The 27977-nt window shown below is 42.4% G+C and overlaps 1 protein-coding gene across 1 annotated transcript; it reads right to left on the reverse strand.

Annotated features, from left to right (window-relative positions):
* Window positions 1-1987: 1987 nt before the first annotated feature.
* Window positions 1988-27906, reverse strand: colgalt2b (collagen beta(1-O)galactosyltransferase 2b). The gene is made up of 12 exons (XM_080033050.1): window positions 27568-27906; window positions 12772-12882; window positions 12503-12620; window positions 11617-11751; window positions 11316-11520; window positions 10164-10283; window positions 9582-9655; window positions 9234-9340; window positions 8658-8790; window positions 8013-8140; window positions 7729-7935; window positions 1988-3515 (listed from the first exon to the last, which is right to left on the reverse strand). Exons 1-12 carry the CDS (start codon window positions 27816-27818, stop codon window positions 3242-3244), a joined length of 1863 nt encoding a protein of 620 aa, XP_079889176.1. The 5' UTR covers window positions 27819-27906; the 3' UTR covers window positions 1988-3241.
* Window positions 27907-27977: the final 71 nt, after the last annotated feature.

Consider the following 27977-nt stretch of genomic DNA (forward strand, 5'->3'; position numbering starts at 1 on the left):
TCAGAATTTGGCATTTACGTGTCATATCTTTGCATACCGCGATATGAAACCAGATTCTTATTTTATTTTTGACATGAAGTTCAGGCCTTTTACAATCATTCAAATAAGACAGGGAATTTGGCTGAGCTGATCATGAACTATAGGCAGTGTTATTTATTCCCAAGAATATATTTCTTAAGTAGTCACAAGCCAAAACAATTAAAACCCAAAATGACCCATCTAAAACAACACAGATTAGATCCATTTTTAAGGGATTTAAGCTATATGTATTGAGTAGATGTTACCAAAAATGATGACCTAAATTCTGTGGTGGTTTCCTTAATTCAGATAGGGGGCTTGATAGAGGCCGTTATATGTCGTATTGGCATTTCAAAAGCATTTCAAAGCTCTCAGAGGTAAATGCAAATTGTTATTTTTGATAGGCTTGATACAATATACCAACACTAATTTGAAAGTCGGTTGCTGTTGTCTGCAATCTGTCAATTTTGGTAAACCTGTCCATGTTAGACCTGCAGTGACACCACTGACACCGTAGTATGTAGGTCAACTATAGACACAGACATTCCGTGTTCCTTCTCCAACTCCCAAAGGCTAGCTCATTATTAATTTAGTGTAAATGTACTGTTGGTCAATATTTCATTGTTAACAGTTCTGTTACAAACCAACTGTAGATAAACAATTTCTGAAAGCAATATCAGTTATGTCTGTTGTTTTTTGTTTTTCTTGGCACATCAAATTCTGAGAATAATGATTATGTATTAGGTATGGCAATACAGACATGTCTACTGTATTTGCCCCTGAGAAGAATTAGGATTTAAATAAGAAGCTATGTATAAACTGATTTCAAGATTTCAAACCTCTATGTTTTGTGTGTGTGTGTGTGTGTGTGTGTGTGTGTGTGTAATAGAGAGGGATAGTACCCACCCATAAAACACTCGCAAGCTAATTGCCTGTAAAAAAGGCAATTCCATTTCACCCAAATATAATGTAGATGTTCTTGCCTATTATTTTATTAATTTTGACCAAAACAACATGTACTATCATATTATATCAGCCGTGTTATTGGACAGGCCTTATAATGCATTATCCAGTTGCCATTCTACACATGACCCAGAGATGGCAGTGTTATTCCTCTGTTAGTATTGCGACGTCTAAGAGGGACATTACCTGAGATAAAACAGACCTGTAAATGAAGCACCTTATTATAAAGGGACTGTCATGATATGGTGTGACAGTAACATGAGGCCTATTCCGCTTTGCATTAAGCAGGATTTAGCACTAATGCTGCATTTTTATCTGATAACATAAGACCAATACCTGATAAGCGAACCAATACGAAGAGGATTTGACTCACATCTCAAGCCAAGTGCAGCATGCACTTATTTGAATAGATAGGCCTGTACAATGTGCCTAGTAATCCTCCTCACTGTTTCTCCACTATTCACTACATCACCTCCCCCTATACTACGGTACATCATCAGCCCCCCCACTCTCTCCATCCTTCTCTCTGTCGGGTCCCACAGCAGACAGGAACTATAAAACAGTGAGCAGACTTTCACTCAGCCAGGGAACAGTGGGAACCAACACACCTACAATTTATTGGGAGGCTGCAGCTTCTTTCATGTTTTTACCACCGTTTCGTGTAGTGTCCCTGGGCTGGTTTTTAGGAGGTTTACAGCAATGATCCAATATAAGAGATATCAGAAGGTCATGTGAACAGATGAAGTACGTTCATAGTCGCTATTCAAGCAATTACACAATGACAATATACATGACTTAGTGACAGCTCTACCCTAGTTCCCACAGAGATAAGGAGCACAGGGCGTTCTTTAAATCCGAGAGCATTTCTTTTCATTCGCTTCTGTCGACAAACTCTCTGCAGTGCCAGTAATCCCAGTTACTGTAAGAAGACAGGTAACATATGCGTCAGTTTAATCTGCAGAGTGAGTGAAAACACAGAAATAGAGAAGCTTCTTTATTGGTTTCGGCTCAGTGCCACAACTGCATGAAGAACATCCCGTGTTGAGGATTTGAATAATTTAAAAAATCCAGTTTTTCCAAAAATATCCAACACATCCAGTCTGAAAGGAGGGGTTGCACATCATATATTCCTACAGGCAACATGTAATGTATGATGCCCTGAAACACTAACTAGCAGGTCCAGCCTGCTATCTGAATAAAAGGATAGACAGTGAGACGAATGACATCATGTACTACTGTTACTGTTACTGTGTGTGTGTGTGTGTGTGTGTGCGTGTGTGTATGTGTGTGTGCGCGTGTGTGCATTTGTGTGTATGTTTCTGACATCATCTGAAGCAGTGACACCCATGGGCACGGTATGTCAGCCTTCTGCCTCCTACACGTTCAGATCTGTAAAAAGCATGAATGACCACAAACACACCGACACTGACACACACACGCACGTTTAAGAGTTGTTTTCAGGCAGCTTAACAGTAACATTCCTTTATTCCTCAGCTGTCAATGAAGAGAAACACAAATCAATAACAACATTTTTCTTAAACAATATAAAAAATTGATTTGTGAGAATGTTTTTCTGTTGTTTCTTTCCACGTCCTGCCAATACTCTTAGCTGTGGTCCATGTGTTGCTTCAGTTCTCTCAGGTCTTAACTGTCTCCACATGCCCAGCGGAGGCACATGGGGAATAAATAAAGCTTTGGTCATAGGCCTGCTGGCCCTGGTCCCAGATCCTGCTCTTCTCCTCTCCTCAGTGTCCCTTCATCCGGCAGCAGAGGAGATAGACTTACCTTTGCTTTTATCCATTTGGACACCAGTGTGTGTGTGTGTGTGTGTGTGTGTGTGTGTGTGTGTGTGTGTGTGTGTTAATGAAAGTGAAATAGGTCAACCTGAAGTTAAATAGTCTTTTATCAGTGTCCCTTCATCAGGCAGCAGAGTAGATTGACATCATTCGTACCTTTGCTTTTATCCATTTGGACACCAGTGTGTGTGTGTGTGTGTGTGGCCGTGCACGTCTGCATGTATGTGTGTGGCCGTGCACGCCTGCATGTGTCTGCATGTGTGTGTGTGTGTGCGTGCGCGTCTGCATGTGTGTGTGTGCATGTGTTTATGAATGTAAAGAATGTCAGCTTTGAAGTTCAATTGTCTTTTCAACTGTGTTGACGTGAACGTGCCATTCATCCACGTTTATAGGCTACATGGCATACTAAACACTCTTGTCTCTGGCCTCTCTCCTATAGTCCCCCCAAAAACAGTTCTCTTGTATCAGAGTTCGTCTCGCGAGCCGCGGGCTGCGGGCAGAGGCGATTCTCCCGTGACAGTGTTCTGTGCCACGGGGCGGATGCTGCCCTGTTGAGCCGTCTTGCGTTCGTGCTGCCTGTCCCAGTCTGTCTGCACGGCCTCGTCATCCCATATGGTGGAGGTCTCCGTGTCGCTGACGTAGCCCGGCTCCCCGGTGTAGTGTGTGGGGTAGATGAGCAGCGGCTCTACAGAGAAGGCCTTCAGGTCCCGTCGCTCAAAGTGAGACATGAACTGAGTGCTACGCAGAGGAGGACAGCATGAGGAAGAGAGGGACAAAAGAAAAGTGGAAGAGATGTTTATGGACACCGGAATGCAATTTGATAGTGATTATCAGCAGCGATGAATGGTTATGAGGATTTGATTAAAGGTGCACTATGCAGTTTCGGGTGAGGGGGGTTTGTTTACATTTGCACAGCTTGCAGTTAGTTCACAAAACCTATTTACTCTATTTGTAGTTCTTGGTATTGAATGATTTTATCATCATACATTTTTTGAGGTACCAAACGTAAGACTTCAATGTGTTTGAAAACAAAACTGTGGGGTCTGCAACAGTGAAACAGTTATTTTTCAGGCAACTTTCTCACTTCAAACAGTGTTCCAGGGATCTATTTTTTGTCTAAGGTAAATGTATTTATTCAGTTAAGAGAATATACCTTAGGACAGGGGTTTTCAAAGCGTGAGAGAGTGAGCCCCCCCCCCCTCAGAGAACAATTTTTTTTTCTAAATCCCTGTGTGTTTTGAAAGATCTTTTAATTATTTTACAAATTTAAACATATTTTTGAAACATTCTAAACATTTTTGTGCGTTTTTAAACACATTTTTTAATACATTTTAACATCTTAATCCAGTGTTTTAATCCTGCTTCCTTTAAGCATGGATAGTAGTGACTGAGTGTGCAGCGGAGTGAGAAAGATAGGCAGACAGATTTGCCCAAATTATTGACTAGTTAAATGTCATTCACACACCCAGTGTTTTTTCGCTAGTGCCTCCAATGTCCTGCTGGAGGAAAATTGTAGCCAGTGGAGAACCAGACTCTCGTAGGGGGGTCCGGGGGTATGCCCCCCCGGGAGATTTATTTTCACCTTTTTAAAGTGAAATGCATGAATCTGGTGCACTTTGAGAGGGAAATTAAGAGGCTAAATATAAGGAATTTTGTGTGAACAAATCATTTGGAGACACTGGGTCTGATGAATTAGAGGCTATTGAAGAAAGACACATGGATTTTCCATAAAAATATTAATTTAAAATAAAACCCTCTGGGTTGGGCTTGGTGCTCTTTTTCTTTAATGAGACCTATTTCTCTGTAATATAATGAATGCATTTAAATGCAGTGAGAGGAGCGAAGCAGAAGAACTCTTGTCCAGCTATGCTGTGATCTTAATATAAAAAACACAAACTCAAAAAAAAAAAAAATAATAGTAATATTTTTTTTCACATATTCATGCCATAACCCCGCGCAAAAAACACTGCCTTAGGAAATGTTCACTTCTCGGACACACCAGAAGTTGCATAGTGCACCTTTAATAATTTCAGCCTCAACATTTTATTTGAGAAAAAAAGGTTGCAACAATTTCCTAGGGCCCATGATGCCTTGTGCTGTCCAAAAAGGTATATCACATGTAAACTGTAAACTGGAAATAGAGATTGCAGGGTAATTGGGGGCAATCAAGGAACTGACCATTCAGAGCAATTGGTTACAAGGTTAGCTTTGGTGAAAACACTGGTGTTTGAAGGAGCTTTCAACGAGTTTGGTAGTTATAGTTATGTTTTCCATAGTTATGGTTACCAACTGACTCTGTCTGTGACGGCTGTGACAAACTACTCAATCATTGCTGCTCACATGACTCATTTGCTTTTTGCTTCTGACGCTTCATATCCTCTTAACTGGAACTTGTGCTGTCCCCGGTCATGTACCGGAATTTCATTCCACCACAGTCAGCACATTTACAGGATATCAAATAGGGGAACAGGACATTCTTCTCCGCAATTGCAGCACAATTTAGTCAACAGGAATGTTTTTATCACTATTTACACATATTTAGAATTGCGCGGTTTAGAATAACAGAAAGAGTTCAGTTTTTCATAAGCAAAAGTGGAGAGAAGCACAAGTTGATATCAGTAAAGGTGCAGCTCATAAAATGTATTAATGTTATTAAGAGTAGTTTGTATACACCAATTATAAATGTTTTACACAATAATTATATGTTCTATCGGGTTTGGGACTGTTTACGACATAACAAGCAATTTAAAGAAATGTGTGTTCTTGAAATTATACACATAAGCATTTTCCACTCTTTTCTAAATGTTTACAGACGGAACAAGAAAATCCGCTGCAGGTTCATCGATAATGACAACACTAGTTGCGCTCTTCTACACTGTTACAATGATGATAAAGTTGAATGTAATCTAGTCTATAAGATAAAATTAAACATTTTATCCGGCAGATCAAAATGGCATCTTACACCACTAGCATACCATCATATTGTGTCATAAACAGCGCATACATCTACTATAAGCATGCAGCTGGTCCAGAAGGAGGAATGGAGGTTGTGTGGGTGTGACACATCGGCCAGCCAGGTCACCATAGAGGTCAACTCAACTGCCATCCGGTAACCTGCTTAAAGCCTGTCGGCGAAACCCAACACCTTCATTATAACTCATAAAGTATTTGACCTGCTGCAACACACACACACACACACACACACACACACACACACACACACACACACACACGCGCACACACTCTTACATTCCTCATTATGAGGCCTTTACAATGGCTTTACTGTCATTTATTTCTCTTGCTTGTTTACGTGAGATTTGAGCAAAAGTTAAGTCATGAGCAAAAGTGGAGAGAAGCACATTTGTGATTTAAGAAGACACATTCTTCTTCCACCTGTTAAACACCATATCTGTCATAATACTGTAATATCCACTGTTTAAATGCTTCAAATAATGCCCTGCTGTTTGTTAGTAAGTAATACACACATTTTACATAATTTTCCATGCCTCATTTCCCATTTCTTTCCGATTTGAACAAACTCAGCTTCTCTCACTGTTGACTACACACACACACACACACACACACACACACACACACACACACACACACACACACACACACACACACACACACACACACACACACACATACACACAGTGTATTCACTAGTAATCTATACACGCCACACTGGACACACATCTCTGTGTATTTATATAGCAAGCAAGCAACACACACACACACACACACACACACACACACACACACACACACACACACACACACACACACACACACACACACACACACACACACAGTGTCCATCTCTACCCAACCCCCATGCTCAGGCCTCTATCAATGGGAATCCTGTCCACTTCTCCGACCGGCAGGAAGAGCCGCATTGGCCCACATTCCTCAAAAAGAGAGAGAGAGAGAAGGTAGGGGGAGGAGAAGCGGGTGACACCGGGAGGGAGTAGGTGTGCAAAAAAAGTAAAGCTCTGTTTAGGAGAGTACAAAATAAAGTATTAAAAAAAGAATGAGAAAGAAGGAATAGAGAATAAAAGGAGGATGAAAGGGTAGAAAGGATCAAAAAGGTATGTTGGGAAAGGAGAGAGACGGTGGAGGTGGAGATGGAGATAAAGGTGAAGGAGAGCAGGGCACGGCAGGAATCCCCCGGCAGAAAAGAAACAGAAAAGCAGCCATTGTGTGGCGCACCGTACGCACTGAACCCCAAGAACAATCCATGCCCTGTGTGTGAGGGGAAGAAAGAAAGAGGGACAGAACCAGGGGGAAGGAGAGAGAGAGAGGGGGGGGGGTTAAAGGATAGAAGTAGAGACCTATAGGGAGAGTTATTTGGAGTTGAACTGGAAGGAGGTTGTGGTCCACCACCGGAGAACAAACTAGAAAACTACAGTACTCGCCGTCCCTCAGTCTAAGTGGGACGCACACAGTACATGCATGTTAGTGCCTATGAATAGATAAGTACTGTACAGTCTGTGCCTTAGTGTTTCTGCACTGCCTTTATGGACGCAGATTCTGTTTTGGTGAATGCACAGGATCCCTGCACTCCTAATTTTAACTGGCGGTGTACTTTAAATATACTTTCTTTGCTTCGCCATCTTCGTGTTTGTTTCTGAATGCAGATTTACCTGAGACATTCACATGCAAAAAAAAGAGTGCACCTGCGATCATCTATTTGTGGTCCTGGGTAAATATGTGTTGGTCTGAAAACCCCAGACCGTCTGAAAGGGTCTCTCTGTTTGAGTGGGGGAGCATTATACAGAAATACTTTTGTTTCTGCAGCTTTGTGGGTTTTTTCAGCGCAACATGCCTGAAATAAAAACTCCACGCGTCTGTATATCGCATGTGCGTGCTATTCCTATCAACCTAAGTATATTGCGTTTATGCAACACTGTGATTTTAACTCGAAGAAAACTGTAAGTAAAAGACTGACTTGGGGTGTTTGTCGAACATGACGGGCAGGAATTCGTCGACCGGCAGCATCCTGGTGAAGGGATCGGCAGCCAGTAACTTCTTGGCCCCTTGCTGTGACAGAGCGTAACCCAGCGTCCAATAGGAGTAGTCCGCCTTAACCAGGTTGTTCACACCGTCCACGGACTGCTCTGGCTGCTGCACCTGCATACGCTTACGCCCCACGTAGCTAGAGCACAGACAGAAAGAGTGTGAAGAAAAAAACTGTGAGTGTGCGTTTGTTCTAAAAAGTGGGTGTGTTCTTACATGAGGTCCCAGTCCAGCTGGGTTTTGTCTATGTCGTCCATTATGGCCTGCATCCGTCCTTTGAACCTGGGCTCAAACCTCACGTCGTCCTCTAAAACAAGAACCTTCTGGAGGTCGCGCTCCAGCACCTGGCGGTCAGAGAAAATACAAACGTACAGTATAGCAGCTTTGCTTTTGACGATTGTGCTGTGCAAACATAAATTGTCTATAATATGCACCCAAAGAGCCCCAATAAAGCACATTAGCTGTGTTATTTTGAGTGCGGAAAATTTGATTGTTGCATATTTATTCAACATGTTAAAAGAAGTAATTGAACATATTTTTCCAGCATACTGCAGGAGCACATTGGCTTTATGTTATTTACAGTGAAAACGTTTACTGATGCTTCAACTTTATCAGTGCAGTGATGGATTGTTTGGAGAGACAAACCATCAATAGAACTGCTGTTTCATGCCTTGTTAGTCTGAGAACAGATTTATAAAAGTGAATTAAAATACAACTTTTCACCCAACTATGTCATATAATATAGATCATATTTATAATAGAATTTTGAAAAGTCAGCATACATATTTATGTTCAGGCAGGTGGTCCCTACACAGCCCTGCTTCTACCCCATATAAGTGCAGTACTCTTCCCTGCTCTCACCTCTGTCCATATGGAGTGATGGCTGAGGAAGCAACCGATCTCCCCTCGGGTGAGGACTCGACCGGAGTAAGGGTCTTTGTAGCCCGGCATCATCTCTATCCCAAGAGCCTGCAGCTGGGACGAGTTGAGAGCTCTGAGAGGGAGAGAAGAGGAATGGGAATACAGGGAGGGGTAGTGGGTAAACCAAGGATGGTATTTCTTAGAACAGCAAAGTTAAACCATAGTTGCAGCAAGTATTATAATTGACAAAGGATTGGGACCTTTTCAGCAGTAGATTCAATAAAGCACTTAGGAGGAAGTGGAGCACAACGCTACAACCACCAAATCTCAGTTTAGACAGGATGTTTGGATGTACAGTAGATGTGAGAAGAAGTAGACAGATGTCTCAACATTATCCTATAGCTGAAGTTGATGGAGCACAGATAAGAGTGCATCAGACGTTTTAGAAATTAAATTGCTTGTATGACTTCAACAGGCTTTACCACTAGGAGAGTGTCTGGATTATAATTATTTCTTTCAGGATTAAATGATCCCTCGGGGCAGTTCATGGAGTGCACGCAGGCCTCTGTGACCTACTTGCCGTCCACTGCTTCCTTCACCGTGGCGTACAGACCCAGAGAAGCCATTGTTTTCAACATCCTGGTCCGTCTGTCCAGCCGACGCTTCAGGTTGATCAGGAAAACCTAAACAGAAAAACATGGGAGACATGTTCCCTTTGCTCCGAAACCTCAATGTGTAAAAGCATTCCTATAATGTTTGGTGCATTTTCTTTTGCATGTTTGTCCTGGTTGAATAGTTAACAGCTAGGAGGACAGATAAAAAACACAGCAACATAAACGGTCTGAGGTGAAGCAGAGGCCAAAGGAAATCGAGGAATAACCTGAACCAACAGAAAGGCGGAGCCAGCGCACTCATGATACTTACTTTATCAAAGCCTATCGTGTCCTGCGCTGATGTCGGAGAGTACAGGTGCTCGGTGGGCTCAATGTCGTGGTCAACTGTTGACAGAGAGAGAGAGAGAGAGAGAGAGAGAGAGAGAGAGAGAGAGAGAGAGAGAGAGAGAGAGAGAGAGAGAGAGAGAGAGGCCAAGTGTTAATACAACAAAAACAGGATTAGGGAATAAACTAATTTCCTTTGGATTGTGGTGGTTTATCTAAGTTGGTTTATTTAAAACTCTGAGCAGAGAGGAGAGCAGCCACGGAGACCAAAGTGGGGGAGAAAGAGAGAGGGAGGTGAGGGATGAATAAACAAAAGAGAGGGAAGAGGAGACAGACGGGGGGAGAGATAAAGCAAAAGGGATTGACGGGATGTAATCACAAACGGGTGAGGAGGTCAAGGAGGAGAAGAAACAAACCTGCCTGAGAGGTGCAGTAATCAAGGAGTGACAGCTAGTCACAACAGCTGGAAAGCGTTTGTCTATGTGTGTGTGTGTGTGTGTGTGTGTGTGTGTGTGTGTGTGTGTGTGTGTGTGTGTGTGTGTGTGTTTGTGTGTGTATGCCTGCTCACTCAAAGCCTCCGTGATGGTGTGTATGAAGCTCTCGCTTTCGTCGTCCACATTTTGCTGCGCTTTGAGAGGGACAGGCAGTAAACCGTAGTGTTCTCTGTTACACACATGCATCTGCACACCTGAAACACACAAATACACATGTGAGAACACACACATGGTTCTGTAAATAAGACCTCTTGACCCAAATATTTCAAATAAACATGCCCATCAAACCACCCTGGGGTCCTCTCATACGATCACACTATACACACTTAGAATCTTCTTGACATTGCTTTAAGTGTAATAGTTATTCATGAAGCTTATGCAGTAAAATAACAACGGACATGGTTAGGATGATGCAATACATAGTGGTTACTAGGACGGGACATTTGAAATAGAAACTGCGTTCCGTTTTGTCACTTTATTATCAATTTTGGTGTTGTTTCAATTGATGACACATAAAATGTATTGTGTTAATTTAACATTTGAAGATTCATACTTTCTACATTTAAGTACTCTGTTAGTTTGACCAAAAAATGGGTTCAAATATCTTTATTTAAAGCAAGCCTGTGTAACTACTAATGAGAAGTGGCCGCTGTGGCCATAAGGATAAAAACTCCTAACACTAACTGCCACAAGCTACAGATCATACCAGGCCAAGCATCTCCTATGTGTTGAATTAAACAAGGATGTGCTTTATGGCATATTAATGATATTATATGTTCTTTTATGCATTGTTGTCAGTATTGAAAGTAGTTTGTGAGAAGGAAACCCCCGCCTTTGTGCTTCAGTGAGTGTCTTTGTGTTTGCATATCTCTTTGTGTGTTTGTGTAAATTCTGTTATGTGTTTACTTCTCAGTTAGCAGGCGAATGCCACACACTCTTGTTGTCTATAAAATGGAACGCCTAATGGTTTCTGTTTGTTCCCTGCGGAAGATTAATCACATCAAACCCAGATATTGTCGCACACTGACAAACAGCCAAATGCACAGTCAAGACAGACACATGGATCCATTTTTCTTTGCTCTTACTCATCTGCCTTAATCCTTAATCCGACCCATGTGCATATAAGAACTAAAGAAGTCACAGACAGTCCTCTGTGTGGCTTTCATGTGACATTCCTGCAACAAACGCAGTGGTTTTTTGGGTGTGTTTTGAGTTTTCAAACTGACCTGCTTGACGTGCAGAGAATGCAAACACCATGATGTCATCAAATGCCCAGCTGTAGTCCTCATGGGGAGGGTAGAAAGTCAGATCCCTGCTGGATTCACGACGCAGGTCTAATAAGAAAGTGCTGTGCACCATGGGAACAGGGAAGCAGCCCAGTCGCTTCCACTCCCTGATAGGCTGGTAGTCTGGGGTTCGTTTATAGTAACCCTGAAAGAGAGGAGGGAGAGACAAAGGACACCGGGTTCAGGGTATAAATCTAGATGAGTGGACGGTTTGTGCATGAATGTTAAGTCTAAACTGCACCTGTGGGGTGATGCCACACCAGTAGTTGGAGTAGAGTGAGCGAGACTCTAACATGGGGGCCACCAGGGTCAGGTTTTCAGCCATCATCAGGTTGAGCACACGGGGGTTGGTCAACAGGTTGTCGCTGTCTACAAACTGTGGGGGGAGATTCTGCAAGTCACTCATCGGATATTATTCATTCTGAAACTAAATCGAGGAACCTTGTGGTTTATCTTTAAGAAATACTGTATGTAACTTGTATCTAAAACTAACGGACGCCATATGAAAATCTAAATCAAAATAAGGGAGATTTAATCACATATTAATTGAAATGCAAATAACAAATATCCCTATAAGATATATAAACTGTAAACATTTCTGCAGTGTACATCAGTTTAACTGACAAATAATTACAAATGTGAAAAATCCCTTTATGAAGAACTTTTCATTGGTATCATTCATGCTTCATCATCACTGGCTCCTACACTAGTCACCTGCCTTTTAGCTGACTAGTTACTGTAAGTCAACTCATATTGATGAGGGTGAATCACAGAGGGGCCATTATAACCAGACATTTAGTCACTATTATACTTTGCTGATATGCTAGTGCCAACACTGTTTGCAATAGCAGCTCCATCTCAACTCCTTATGCCTTACATTTTCTGGTAATTTTCATCTTACTGTGGTTAAAAATCTATTGTTATGTGTTTATAAATGGGGAATAGCTCTTCCAGAAAGATCTCTGTTGCTGCTTGAATTCTTTAAAGAGCTCCCTCACATAGCAGAGGCTTTGCTGCCAAATCAACCATCTGCTATAAATGACCAAGGGGTTCTTTCTCAAGTGTGTCTAACTGAATAATGGCACATTGATATTACGTCAGATCAAATAGTATCTCTCAGCCATTACCAGTATGTAGTCAGCCCATCGCTCCCTGGCGGCCTTCAGTGCTGCCTGTCTCAGCTTCATCACGTGGTTGAACCTTGAAGGAGGCCAGTGCTTCGGGCCCCACTCATCTGTGTAGGACCTGATAGAGGGCGAATGCCATTTAGTCTTCACCATCACATTAGAAAATACAAAATAATGTGAGAAAACCAGAACAAATCAAAGGATTGAAATCCAAAGTGTGAGAGGCTTTGACATACAGTAAGCGGTTCCTTGTGGAAACTGTGACTCACTTTGGCTCGTCCATGGGCCTCCACTCCACGTCATGGTAGACACTCTGGGCTCCCTTCAGCCATTCTCTCAACATGGCAGTGGTGTTGTCCACATTATGGTCCGTTGCTGCCCTGAAAACACACCAAACACGGGGCGACACAGGATGTCATTCAAAATGAAGCAAAACTATTGACCTTCCATCACAAGTCAGAACCAGAACAATTTCAATTCTCGGAAAACTACCTCGCTGCCCTGTTGAAGAGCATCTGCTAAACACAAGAGATGTAAGCAGATGTCCCTGTGCAAGAGCTTGTTTTCCTCTTGGCTAGTCAGGACTTTATTTTAGGGGACAAGAGGCTCTGGAGGCATAAGAGGATGTGAAACATAATGCAGAAAGCTGCAAACTGTCATTAACTTGAGGTGACAGGTAGGAGGTTGTTGTGACACTCTGAGCCATGCCATCCAGACAGTGTGTTATGGAAGGAGACGTTCAGGGCCTCCAGTTTTGTCTAATTACTGTCTGTCTTTTACAACGGGCCGCCTCAGTGTTGCATAGCCTCCTGTTCCGCCCAATTAACCGCACCGCTGGAGCACGGACAAAGTCTGATCAGTCACCATGTCAACAGTTGTTACTCTGAGGCACTCTGGGTAAAAATATAACCAAGACAGGTATACCGAGCACTTTTTAACAGAACGCAAGAGACGGACTGCCACTACTTCTGTAACAATGTCTGTGGGTTCAAAGGCCTATTTTACTTTGATATGTCTCAACAACTTCACACAGGCAGACATATTGTCAGACAGGACAGCAGTATTACACACACACACACACACACACACACACACACACACACACACACACACACACACACACACACACACACACACACACACACACACACACACACACACACACTCATCCCTGTAAGCAAATGATGTCAGTGTAAAAGTAAGCACAGTTGCAGTAGCTCATTCGTCACTCCTGCGGTTTACACGCTGCATTGCTGTTTTCTTCACAGAGATTTCCACCTCAGCTCCCAGCGCTGACTCAGAGAAGACACTGTGACTACTGTTTGTGTGTGTGTGTGTGTGTGTGTGTGTGTGTGTGTGTGTGTGTGTGTGTGTGTGTGTGTGTGTGTGTGTGTTATATATATATATACGTATATACTATATATATATATTTATGAAAGAGAAATTAAAACTGTGATACAAATGCTGTGGATCACCATGCCTTTGAGAAATTTTAAATTGCCCTAAAGAGGAACGGTCAGAATGTGGGGCACAGGCCTATGCACACAAACACACACACACACACACACACACACACACACACACACACACACACACACACACACACACACACTTAGTGAGATGGAGTTTTCCACTGCTTGCTGTAATATTCCTCGCTGCACTATCTCCAAAATCGCACCCGGTTTTAGACTGGCTTGGACGGAGATAGAAAAACACACTATTTTCCGTATATAGCTACACTCCCAACATAGAAGATGAAGCGTTGACACTCTTCATTTACCTACATTTTGCACAAATAGCAACACAAAAACACCTGTTTCCACACAGCTGCTTCTATTGTGACACCAAAACACATACAGTCATATGAAAAAGTTTGGGAACCCCTCTCAGCCGGCATTATAATTGACTCTGCTTTCACAAAAAAAAATATAAAAGTGGTATGTCTTTAATTTACCAGGAACAGCTAAGTACTGGGATGTTTTCCAAACAAAGATTTTTTGAAAAGCAGTATTTGGTTGTATGAAATAAAATAAAATGTGAAAAACTGGCTGTGCAAAAATATGGGTACCCTTGCGGTTTTGTTGATTTTAATGCCTGTAACAGCATGTAAAACTGATGAATTTAAACACAAAGTTGGTTGGATTATGTTGTTAAGCCTTGAACCTCATAGAAATGTCTGTTTAATCATGAGAAAATGTATTTTAGGTGCCTAAATGCAAGTTGCACTTCTCTTTGACTCTCTGCTGAAGTGAGACAGAATGGGATCATCAAAACTGCTCCCAAAAGATCTTAAAAACAAAGATTATTCATTATCATGGTTTAGGGGAAGGCTACAAGAAGCTTTCCCAAAGGTTTCAATTGTCAATTTCTACTGTAAGGAACGTTGTCAGGGAATGGAAGGACACAGGCACAGTTGCAGTTAAACCCAGGTCTAGCAGACCAAGAAAAGTACAAGAGCGGCATATGCGGCGGATTGTGAGAATGGTTGCACACAACCCAAAGATCACCTCCAAAGACCTGCAAGAACATCTGGCTGCAGATTGTGTATCTGTACATGGTTCAACAAATCAGTGCAATTTGCACCAAAACATCTGTATGGCCAGGTGATGAGAAGGAAGCCCTTTCTGCGCCCACGCCACAGATACAGTTGCATGGAGTATGCAAAAGCTCATTTAGACAAGCCAGATTCATATTGGAAGAAAATGCTTTGGACTGATGAGACAAAAATTAAGTTATTTGGTCTTTATAAAAAGCAGATGTTTTGGTGCAAATTGCGCTGAATTGTTGAACGATGTACAGATACACAATCTGCAGCCAGATGTTCTTGCAGGTCTTTGGAGGTGATCTGTGGGTTGTGTGCAACCATTCTCACAATCCTCCACCTATGCCGCTCCTGTTTTTTTCTTGGTCTGCCATGCCTGGGTTTAACTGCCACTGTGCCTGTGTCCTTCCATTTCCTGACAACGTTCCCTACAGTCGAAATTGACAATTGAAACCTTTGGGAAAGCTTCTTGTAGCCTTCCCCTAAACCATGACAATGAACAATCTTTGTTTTTCAGATCTTTTGGGAGCTGTTTTGATGATCCCATTCTGTCTCACTTCAGCAGAGAGTCAAAGAGAAGTGCAACTTGCATTTAGGCACATAAAATACATTTTCTCATGATTAAACAGACATTTCTATGAGGTTCAAGGCTTAACAACATAATCCAACCAACTTTGTGTTTAAATTCATCAGTTTTACATGCTGTTACAGGCATTAAAATCAACAAAACCACAAGGGTACCCATATTTTTGCACAGCCAGTTTTTCACATTTTATTTTATTTCATACAACCAAATACTGCTTTTCAAAAAATCTTTGTTTGGAAAACATCCCAGTACTTAGCTGTTCCTGGTAAATTAAAGACATACCACTTTTATATTTTTTTTGTGAAAGCAGAGTCAATTATAATGCCGGCTGAGAGGGGTTCCCAAACTTTTTCATATGACTGTAAATAACACACATTCAACAAAATCCCACACAAACATGCACAGTCTTGAGTAACACACATGATGAGTCAGGAAGAGGCCAAGCTCTCTTATGTTTGGAATTTCAATAATCGTCAGTCAGACAGATGAATAGCTCATCACACCAAACCAGCCGTTAGAGAGAGGCCCCTAGGGAAACCCAGTGACCAATATGTTTTACTAGTATGTGTGTTGTGTGCACGCCTAAACTTGCAGATATGTGACAAAACATAAGGACGTTCATTTTTCTAACCTGGGAATGTTGGTTTAAAAGCAGGAAGACTGGTGATTTATCTGTTTCACAAGTGGTGGTTTGCAATTAGATGCATCTGTGCATGCGTAAAAGGTTGTTGGTATGTGTGTGTAAAAAGTAAAAAAAAAACTTGTGTGTACAAGTGTACATTCTATTGATGAATAGCAGGGTTTTCTTTTTTTAATCATGGGCTGAAAGCACCCTGTTACACCTGATTCACCGGTAATGAGCGGATATATACACGCAGTTATATGCTTTTTTAACCGCTAAAGTTCACATCGCTGGGGGAACTAAATGTGTTCCTACACGCCATCCTCCATTGAGAGAGGCCCGCTTCAGGCAGGGATTAAATAAGATGGAACATGCGAGAAGTTGAGTAAAAAACAATACATGATGGAACAGTATGTGAGATCATCGAGTACATATAGGAGTATGTGTTTGTTTATGTGTATATGGGATAGAGGGGTGAGCAGGGGTAAACTAAGATAAAAAGAGAATAGATCTGTGTTTGCGTCACTTTTTTTTTACTGCTACATACAATTAAAATGCACAGAGTTGTAAAATTGTCATTGATGAAGAATTCATATTTAGGAAAGAATCCTCGAAGAGCTCTTTAAAACCATTTTCCAAAACTCTTTATCTATCGTGCTAATTTTGTTTTAAAGATATAAGATTGAAACGCTAATGAGGCTTTATCCTTGGCTCACAATATCCAAATGAATACGAATCCTTTTTTTGAAGTCGTCGTGTGGTAAAAGTGGAGGTTGTTTGTTTGTAGATGAGTGGAAAACTCCATAGGAAAATAATAGTGAGTGACTAATGGAAATAAGTAAGCGGATTTTGCCAGTAAAACGGGAGGCATTACCCTAACTGAGTTATACTTTTGGGGCTAAAAAGCCACATACACACATAACACAAATTCAACAAGATGACAACAGTACAAAATTTATCTTTTGAGGATGACGCATTACTTCTTTGATTTTATGTTCCTTAACTGGCTCCTTGTTATTGCAGACTCGGGACAACAATGGGAGTGTGACCTTTCATTACCAAACTAGATCTTAGTTTGCCTTGGGATATCTGGATATGTCAAAACTCACAAACAGACGGGAATAAACTCAGCCTCTTGATGTACATCATTTTGTACTTTCCATCATATCTATAGGACATCCTCTCCTCTCCTCCATCTCATTGTATTGTATTTTAGACACGTTCATCCTTTACTCGACCATGTGCTCCTTCTCCTCAATTTCCTCTACCTTCAGGCAAGATGGAGTAAGCCTCTGAAGCTGAACTGTACAGAACTGTGAGGTCAGCAACGAGTCTTCGCATTTATAAAAACTTCAAATCTGCCTAGCTGATGTTTCTACAGGATACTGACATCTGATGATAGGAACACATTCACACCCATACACAGCAACATGTGGTAGTGAAATGTCCATTACAATACTAAAAGCTATGCACATGATACAAAAAAATATATATATAGCCTATATTTTTTTGGAGCTCATCTCACCTTCCTCATTCCTCCACGCCTCTACATCTCTCTCTCTTTCTTGTAATCTCCTCATTCCTGTTTTGAAGTTTGCAGTAAGCTGCTGCAGCCTCATTATTCGGCTGCCTGCAGAGACGGGGCTGGGCTTCCTTTCCCCTTTTTTCTGTCTTTATATGATCAGCATCTGGACAGCAGATGCCTCCCTAGGGCTCACCTACACATCCAACCACGCCCAATCTCTATCACTATTATTTCTTAAACCATGTGTCCTTTCACCTGCTTACGTGTACCGATCCCTCCCGTCAACTCGAGTCATTCTTATGCACATTCTGAAAGCAACTGTGCTCCAAAAACTATATGGCTGAGTATTATCACTAAAATTACAGAGCAGATATAATAGCAAACTGTAAAAATTAAATATGTAGTTCATAGATAACAAAATACTATAACTGTGAAAAGCACAAATTGTTTTATCACAGTATATTCAAATGAATTGCCCTGCTATTTACAATATCAGCACAAATTTGTATATCACCCAAAAGTGTCGAAAATTGCTGTTAAATGTGTGTGTTTTGGTCAGATTGCAGTGCAGCAGTCAAACAAGTAAAATGCAGTTATAAGCTAGTGGTCCCATCTGCATCTCCATCACCTAATGTAATCATCAACCTCCCTCACCACTCTCCCTGGCTCTCTCTCTCTCTCTCTCTCTCTCCGGCCCACCGTGTTAGTTCTGCAGGAGTGTGTGTCAGATAACAGGGAGGGTGTGGAGGCCTGACATCTGGTCACACAGAGGCTTGTCTCTGAGACTGCTGGCCCTTTTAGGTAAACACTGATCGGAACGGCTCCAGCAGGCCACTGTCAGCTGACTGTTGATCAAATAAACTATCTAATATCACTGCCAATAATGACTGGGTTCCGCATATAATTAAGGAGCAAGAAAGGTATGCTTTCAGACCAGAGTGTGGGCCTTTTAAATATAATAACCATGCAAGTGTGCGTGCGTGTGTGTGTGTACGTGTGTGTGTGTGTGTGTGTGTGTGTGTGTGTGTGTGTGTGTGTGTGTGTGTGTGTGTGTGTGTGTGTGTGTGTGTGTGTGTCTGTGTTGACTTTGCAATGTAGTCTCTGGTGTGGAGGCTGACGCGTGGCTGCAGCCCTCTTGATGGCATAGAGGGGTAAAGAGGAGGGGTTAGATGGGTAGAGGAATAGAGGGGAGAAGGTTAAAGGAATAGTTCAACATTTCCAATAGCCTTTTGCCTCACTCTCCGGCTCAAGAAAAGGCGACAGAAACCGGTCCTGTAACTGTGCATACATTTTTGATATAGAAATGGGCAAAGGTTGCTCATCCAGGTTAGCTTAGCTCAAACACTGGTAGTCAAGGGGGAGCAGGTCAAAAGATGAACTTGACAACATCACTAAAAGCCCCTGTGTGCTTGTTCGGACTTGTTTATTTACGTTTAGTGATGTTGTAGAGTTTATCTTTTGACCTGCTCCCATTGACTTCCAGTGTTTGAGCTAAGCTAACCATGATGATCAACCTTTGCCCATTTCTATATCAAAAATGTATCCACAGTTACAGGAACGGTTTCTGTCGCCTTTGCTTGAGCCGGAGAGTGAGGCAAAAAGGTAAAAATGTTGAGTTATTCCTTTAGGAAGAACAGGGGAGAGGTTGAAAGGAGGTGTTTGAGACCTCGGGTGGACCTCTTGACTGAAATTCCTCATGAGTTTCAGGGTCAACAAAAGTAGCCGAGGCCAGCTGGCTTACACTAAAGTGTTATATTCAGTATTCATATTCAAAGAGATATATTGGAAAGAGAAAGCCAGTGCTTTCTGTTGGAGAAAGGATGCAAAGCCCCCTGCACTTCTGGACTCAGTTCTCAATTGGGTGAGCTTTCACGTTGCAAGATTAGTCCACATAAGAAGAAGCTTTTCCCAACGAATTTTCCTCCTGTCTTTGATTTGTGCTGGGGACATGATCATTTTCTGGCACCAAAATAACCTAAATATTTGTCCTGAAAACCAAAGAGCTATTGTTCTTTGTCAATAATGGGTATTGGACTGTTTTAATAGTTTTTTTTAGTTCTCTTATGGACACAAGCAACTTCACAGCGACTCATTATTTGAAACACACTGGTTGTGAGAGAGTAAATAGGGAAGACTGAAAGTAACAGAGAGAGAGAGAAAGAGAGAGAGAGAGAGAGAGCGAGGCCAATTGAAAACTCAAAGAAACCATTGGGAGAAGTGATGGGGGAACAGAGGGATGTTGGGGAAAGAGGGAGGAAACAGGAAAGAGAGGGAACGCAGCGGTTGGGTCGTGAAATAGATGACAAAAACACAGACAGACAGATGGCTAGACAGGTAGATGCATGGTGCTAAGATATTTCCTCCATAAAACTATAAATCTTTCTAATGAATACACCACTGTTCATGGAAAAGTTGCTTCAAAAACACGTTCACTCTTCTCTTTATACCAGTCTCCACTGTCTCCTTAATCTCCAGGTTGGCCTGTTGTGCCTCTCCAGATAAGATTGTTCAAACTGGGATACCATTGTGTTTCTGCATCTGCCAACCGGCCCTATCATCGCTTTGCGGCCAAGCCCTGACAGTAAACTTCTGGAAGAAGTGTTCTGGAACACATGGGGCATCTAAAAGCAAAGAATTTCACAGTCCATGCAGTCCAAGTCCAGGAACAAGCATTTGCACACCAGGGGAGACAGAAAGAGTTTCAAAAAAGACTCAGGGATTTGAAAAATCAATTGTCTTTGTTTATTGCATTCAATGAACAAATATGTGACGTCTACAGAGAAAACACCCGGTGAATACCTTTCTGCTGCAGGGAAGAGATGAAAGGACTGGACAGAGGGAAGGTGCACCAAGGTCAGCAGGATCCCTTAAAGGAATAGTTCAACCCTTTTAATTTTTCAGCTTTTTACCTCACTCTTTGAGTCAAGTAAAGGTGGCAGAAACCGTTCCTGTAACTGTGTGTGCATTTGTTATGTAGAAATGGGCAAAGGTTGCTCATGAGGCAAAAAGCTAAAATGTTGGACTATTCATTTAAGCTTTACAGAGAGTTGGCAGAGATGGCACTTTAAAGTCACTGTGTTTGGAGAATGGACACAGTCATTTTCTACTAATAACACCTCATCATTTGTCAAATGTCTATATTTGCACAGATATTCTCCTGTAGGTATTTGAGCAAAACACGTGTGACTCAGAACATCTCCAGTTAGACTGAATGCTTTTCAAGGGGATGTGTCACCACCAACCACAAGCGGTGTGCAGTAAGACAGTGAAAAACACATGAACAGGCCACACCGTTGCACTTCATGACATGTCCTTCATTGCGATAAACACAAGCACTCTAGTTCAGTTTAGCCAATCACATATAAACTGTTTCTCTGCTTAATCCACAGCTGAAAATAGACCCATATGGACTATTTATACCTGAATATGAGTAATAATATTTGCAAACAACTACAGTGCCCAGCTCTTTTAACCCTTTTTTTTAGGTGAAACTGCATATTTTCAAGCTGTAAATGGCCAGGGGAAGTTGGAGTAGTTTAGCAATATCCTAATGAAACACACACTAACACATTGTTGATTTTGAACTTTTCATGGGATTTGTTCAAAGTAAAAAAAATTATCGAACATCAACATCCTTATATTACATTTGATCAATACTCCAGATGAAGTGGTGTTAATTGGGAAAAAGCACGTCTATTATGTGTGTCCCAGCATCCAAAAACACACATGCCCATCACACTGTATATGATACACACAGGCATATGTGAGAGGAGATACACATGCTTGCACATTTCCCACAGCAGGGCGGTGATAATGCGCTGCCAGATGTGTTCCGATTATTTCATTGGAAGCCATCTGAGACTCAATTCAAACTAGTCGTGTCTGCAAATAAGTGGGCAGCTCTGATGTCAAATGTTCTGTAACATTTTCCAAAATGCTGAGCATAATGGGTAGCATCCATCTTCCATAGATATCCCTTTGCTCCACTGACATTGTCTACTCGGGAAATATAACTGTGTTACTTGAGATAAGTCCAATACCTTAGCAGATGTTTAAAAGACGGATCGGATGCGAGTGCAGAAGAGGAATCCTTCCGGGGATACTGATGTGTAATGGGACACAATCATAGAGGATTGTGGGCCATTATTCTACACATGGCGGTTCTAGCTCGCTGTGGGCCTTATGAGGTAATTGGGAAACAGCATGGAAAAACAGTGGGCTGCGCCAGAAGAGCAGAGTAGAAACACACATTCATTATGTGTGGTACAGCATCCAAAAAACACATAGCCATCATATATAATACACACAGGCACATGATGTCAGAGGAGATACACATGCTTGCACATCCAAACCGATACTTGCACCAATGAACAACATTGAAGACAATGAAACAATTGTCATTTCAGTAAAGATTGCCAATACTGTCATCAAGAAGATATTGAATCACTGAAAGCAAATGCTGCTAATCATTCACAAATGCCCATTGATAAGACAAAATCCTGATAATTTCTTCCATACACTTGGATAAACTACTCTCCTGAAACGGCCCTGCATGCGTGACAAAACCAAGAACAATTTGTGCTGCGCTGGTGCACTCCCACAGAGTAATAGGGCCTGAGGTAACGCACCTGGCATGGGGGAAACTCCTAGTGAAACAATCCAGCATCAGAAAAACTGATAAAATTCTTTAAGCCGGTCTTGATTCTTTCCATTCTTCTATTGTAATACGTATCTATGGAGGGGATGCAAATAGGGAACATTAGATCTGATCAGTACGTAATAGGTTTCACAAAACCTGATTAAAATCTGATTGCGGCGGGTAAGGTAGGCCACTGCAAAGCACAATACTACTATATAGTTGGCATACATGATAGTCAAAAACACCTTTACTTAGCATTCAAGTACATTTTATAAGGTCCATGTATTACTGTTAACTTGATGTATTTATCAAAATAACTTCAAATGTATCTTAATTATAACATATTTGGCCCGTATCGCAAGGGGCAAATGATTTTCTATCAAACTCTTGACGCAGGTACATAAAACATCGGACAGGAGCTACAGTCAAACAAGGCACGTCTATCGCTGAGGCATTCAGCATTCAGCATTTAAGTATTTGGGCAACTGTGGAAAAATTCTTATAGCGTCACATCATCCATGCCTGAAGGATTTACAGTGGTTTAGTGGTTTTTCTAAATACTATGTCTAAACTGTTGGGTTCAAATGAAATAAAACAATTCATTTCATACCACAAGTCCATTCAGAGACCAGAGCATTGTCTCTGGAGAAGAAGGACAATGGCAAATCCTAAGTATGGGATAAGTTGGTGACGTGATTAATGGCCGGGTGAATAAACAACATTATGAAAGGCAGGAGGGCAAAACTGCTGCGTGGAAGGAAGGCTGATGATGTCATTGCTCTGACATCCTCTTTACGGTTGGTTCTGTCTCTCTGACAAGTCCACAAATCATCATCTCGTCCCGCTAAGCTCAGCACCTGGGAGAAGAGCTACACCACATCAGTACAGCCAACAGGCAGCGGGGCGGCCAGCAACAAGCAGCGCCGGGAGCAGAATAATTACAGGCTTCCCTATTTCTTTGGAGAGAATCCACTGAGTTGTGCCTCAGCTATATAGACAAACAAAAGTTAACTACTTATGAAATCCTATTTCCTTTGAAGCTGCTTACAAAGAACAAAAAAATAATTCTGCTGTAGGGCAGTCCAGTTCGCCATTAAAGTCTGAGGCCGTGCAACTGAGTAAACTTGGTCGCATGGCGGCATCCACACTGTCCCTTTCTCCAGAGTATTTCCGATTGGTCTCCCCACTGGTATGTCATGTGTTCTGTAGCTTTTCAGGGCGGCAGTGGCGAAGTGGGTAGGGCGTTCGCCTCTGGTGTGCAGGGTCGGAGGTTCGATCCCCCGTCTCCCCGCCACATGTCGAAGTGTCCCTGGGCAAGACACTGAACCCCAAATTGCTCCCGATAGTTAGCTTAGTTAGCTTAGCACCCTAGTGCTAAACCTACCCTGCGTGGTAGCTGCTGCTATCGGTGTATGAATGTGTGTGTGACTGGGTGAATGTGTACAAAAAACAATGTAAAGCGCTTTGAGTCTGTGATAAACGGAGATATAGCGCTATACAAGTCCATTTACCATTTCATGAGACAAATGACCCTTACTGACTCACCCTTCTGGTCATGTGATGTGACGGGAATTAGATACGGGTCATGGGCCAATGACAAACACAAACATATTTTCTGACTCAAAAGCAACAAATCGAGAACCAAGGTCAGTTCTCTGCATGTCTTTCCCTCTTTGCCCCATTCCAACTCTGTCACTCCTAATCTGTCTACAAAAAACAAACAAACAAATAAGAATTATTGTTCTTGTCGTGCTTTACAGTTCACCATTGTCCTGTTTTAGGACAGAAATCAGCAGCAGACCGAAGAGAGAGAGAGAGAGGGGGGGGGGGGGTAGACATGGCCAAGAAATACTGTGGGAATGTGGATTAACCAACCTGCTAAATGCCCTGTGGGTAATTTTTCCCAACAATACTGCCCACCTTCTCTCTGCCTGCCGAAACCCCCCCTTCCTTCTCTAATTCCCTGCATTCTTTAACAGCAGTGTGAGAGCCCTTCTCGCAGCTCTGCCACTTCGCTGTAAGACTTGCACCCACTTGCAGAAGAAGGAAAACTTCCAACATGCAGATTGAACTGACCATCCCAACTGTCAGGTGTGAGTCCGGGCTGCAGTAATGGGGCAGAGGAGACTTGACCTGGATGATCAGTGCAGATTATCCCGCGAAACAGGCTCAAACTGGAAACTTTTGGTCCTCCCAAAAATCCTTAGACAAGATGCTGTTGTGATTTGGGGGATTTTTTGTCATCCAGCTGGGTAGTTTGTTTGATGCTCTTTTAGACTGTTCATCGTTAGATTTCAACAACACTTGCTCCCATGTAGATTCACCACTTGAATGTTATCACGTAAGAATGTAATTTGTGTTGTAAATCTCATTATAAATCTGTCCAGAATAGATTACCTCAGATGGCTGTGTAGTATTATGCTTGTACTGCAGTGAGAATACTAACTCTTCTTATATATTATGAAGCAAGAAACGATAGAACGTCTTCTAATTTGCATGCATATTTTCAGTATATTGCCCTCTGTCAAAATGTTTTAAAGGCAAATCAGGAAGCCTGTATCTTCAGTTGTACAACCACCTCATAATCACCACCACCATTATTATCATTATATTTAATCATCCAAATCCTTTTTCTGCTACTCCTCCTTGCTCTCTCTGTCTCTCTCTGTCTCTCTCTCTCTCTCTCGCTTGGATTGCAAGTTTCAAATGAGTTGAGTGGAGAGGAGGAGGAGGAAAAACAATCCTCCGTCGTGCTCAAGCCTGAAGCTCCCGAGAAACTATAGAGTGAAGAACATTTTGTCCCCACCCACAACAAAAGAAATGGAGCTATCAAGTGCAGACACACCATTCTGCCCATGATCCTTCTAGACAAGCCATGGACAGCAGTAAAGTGCAGCAACCTGGCGGCTTCAAGATGATGCAACCGCAAAGAAGTCCTTGGCAGGAGTCCAGCTGGAGACCCTCATGTCTCACGTCACCCCCCCCCCCCCTCTTTCTCTATTTCCCCTTTTTTCTTCTCTCTCTCTCTCTCTCTCTCTCTCTCTCTCTCTCTCTCTCTCTCTCTCTCTCTCTCTCTCTCTGTGCTGTCAAGTGAAAACAAATATGGCGTAAAATAAGTTTTCAGAAGTGGGGATTTTCAAATGATATGGAAGTTAAGTGGATTTGCATTACTCCCGTTTTACTTTGGTTAAGGCGCCGTGTTTGTGTTTTAAAGCGTGTATAGTTGCCCTGATTGTCATATAGTGACAGTGAATCAGTCATAATTTATCATGATGTGACACACTGTTAAATGCTATAATTGGGATTAATGCTTGAAGTGAAATTCAATTGATTAATTAATTTGTGAATTAAATCCGCCATTTATTTGTGGGTTATGCTGAATAATTTAACCATTTCTGTCACTGAAAGCCAATGAAGTGCTTTATACTTTGGAGAAATCATCACTCTAACAACATTTAAGATGTCCTTCCACTCCTTTAAATTGCCACTCTTTCTCTTCATTCATTTATAATGTTTAACCGCCACCAAAACTAATCAGCACCACACAGCGTCACTATTCCAGTAGGTCTTTATTTCATCAATGGCCTCTTGGAAGAGGATCATATCCAATGTGCAATTTTTGTACTTTATTACACTCGATGAGTGTGTGGTAAATACGGCCACAGTGGTGGAAATATACTATATGCTGGGCTGTGGCTGCTGAAATAAAAACTAATTGCCTGAATAAAACAGTCACTGTGTTAGAGGCTGATGACTTGGGCCATATGTGTGTGTGCTGTGTGCTTAAATTTGATGTAAGTGACACTTGTGTGACAGATAGAACTGATCTGTCTGGCTGCACTGACTGTATGGCCGGAGAGATGATAACTGATGATGGCATTCATCCTCTGTTAGTCAAACATCTCACAAAGCCATGTTAGCTCAGTCACTTTGGCACTTTGCTCCAGAGAGAAGGGCCCCTACTCTCTGTATTGAGTTTCTCCAGTGTGCATGCACATGTGTGTGTGGCGTGTGTGTGTGTGTGTGTGTGTGTGTGTGTGTGTGTGTGTGTGTGTGTGTGTTTTGTCGAGGGTCTCCGAATTAGAACCAGACAGGCCGGACACTGCAAACAAAAGCAAGACATTCAGCAAAGGGGAAGGGTGGGAAACAAAACAAAGGAATGCCAGCCTGCCATGGGTGCACCGGGATATTGAGGGGCAAAACATCAACCATGTGACTGCTATGCTCTCCATTTTACGTTCTCAAAATCTCAAATTTGGTGTTCAAACTAACTCGAAGTCAAAAAACTCTGTTTTGCCCTCCTATCTGATCCATCCGCCTGCATAACCCTCATGCAGACCAAACAAAGGTACACAAAGGTGTACACACACACACATTTTACGCATGACTTCCCAGAACTCATGCGCGCGCACACACACACACACACACACACACACACACACACCTCAGTCCTGCTGTCAAACCAACTCAATGTCTCCTTTCATCCCTCCACCTGCAGAGTTCCCTCTTTGTTAACTCTCATTATCTCAGTCTGGCTATATGAGACCAAAGAGCTTGCAAGACCATAACCTGGGGCTGAGGCACAGCCAGTATTTGGGCTGAGGCCCCATATTAATACTTGCCTGTCCTGCTGTTTTAAAGGCCCATTTCTGAGAGTTTTTTTTTTTAGTTTTTTTGCTGAATCAGACAGAGGCAGGCGTGATTAAGGGTAAAGCCAACATGTTCAGCAGCTCTTTCATCTTCTTGCACAGCGTGCAATTTGGATGCCACACCGACAGAGGCGCGAGGTGACTGCATCGTAAACGCAGCAGCAACAGGTCTGCGAGCCGATACTGTGTTATTATAATTAACGCGGACACACGCTGTTATTCTTTGCAGCACGCTCCACTGCATCACTGTCCACATCATAGCCTACACTGCATGGACGAGTCCGACTGAAAGTGCACATTCTAAAACTACGGAAAACAATAACTGGTCGGTATCATTTCATTAATGAACATTTCTTTTTCTTTTTTCTTTTCACCATATTGTTATAACACGTATTGCAAGAGTCCTATCAGCAAAAGTCAACAACCAACTGCCACTGTTGCACCCGGGCACCCCTCTGTCTGTCTGTCTGTCTGTCTGTCTGTGTGCGTCTCTCACTCTCACCAGATCGCTATGCGCTCCTTCGGGTACTCCAGCCTCTCGATGCAGCCCAGGTAATGTGGCAGGCTGTGCGCCGCGTTGCGAGCCACGATGACGATCATAACCTTTGGCTTGAGCAGGGCTGACTCGACCTTGACCGGCTCCTCTTGCCCCACCAGCGGGGTCACCGGCTCCGCCAAGACACCGCCGCCGGGCACCAGAGCGACCAGCAGCGCCCACAGCACACCCACTCTCACGGCCCCGACCGCCGGCATCTTCGCTTCTAGAAATTGAGTCCTGATTCCGGTCCTTACACTGGGGCGACAGAGGCTAGAGACTCAACGAGTGAGTGAGTGAGTGAGGGAGCGAGTAAGCAACAGTGGAAGGGAGAGAGAGAGAGAGAGAGAGAGAGAGAGAGAGAGAGAGAGAGAGAG

This window comes from Ammodytes marinus (assembly GCF_949987685.1).
Source record: "Ammodytes marinus genome assembly, chromosome: 8".
NCBI classification, from domain to species: domain Eukaryota; kingdom Metazoa; phylum Chordata; class Actinopteri; order Uranoscopiformes; family Ammodytidae; genus Ammodytes; species Ammodytes marinus.

Bases quoted from the DNA above. Each gene is read 5' to 3' on its own strand.
- colgalt2b (XM_080033050.1), bottom strand. From the start codon at position 27,818: ATGCCGGCGGTCGGGGCCGTGAGAGTGGGTGTGCTGTGGGCGCTGCTG. The intron at 12,621-12,771 runs GTGAGTCACAGT...GCCCTCTATCAG, and splicing joins AGGCCCATGGACGAGCCAAA to GTCCTACACAGATGAGTGGG. The intron at 9,341-9,581 runs GTAAGTATCATG...TTTTCTGTTTAG, and splicing joins ACACGATAGGCTTTGATAAA to GTTTTCCTGATCAACCTGAA.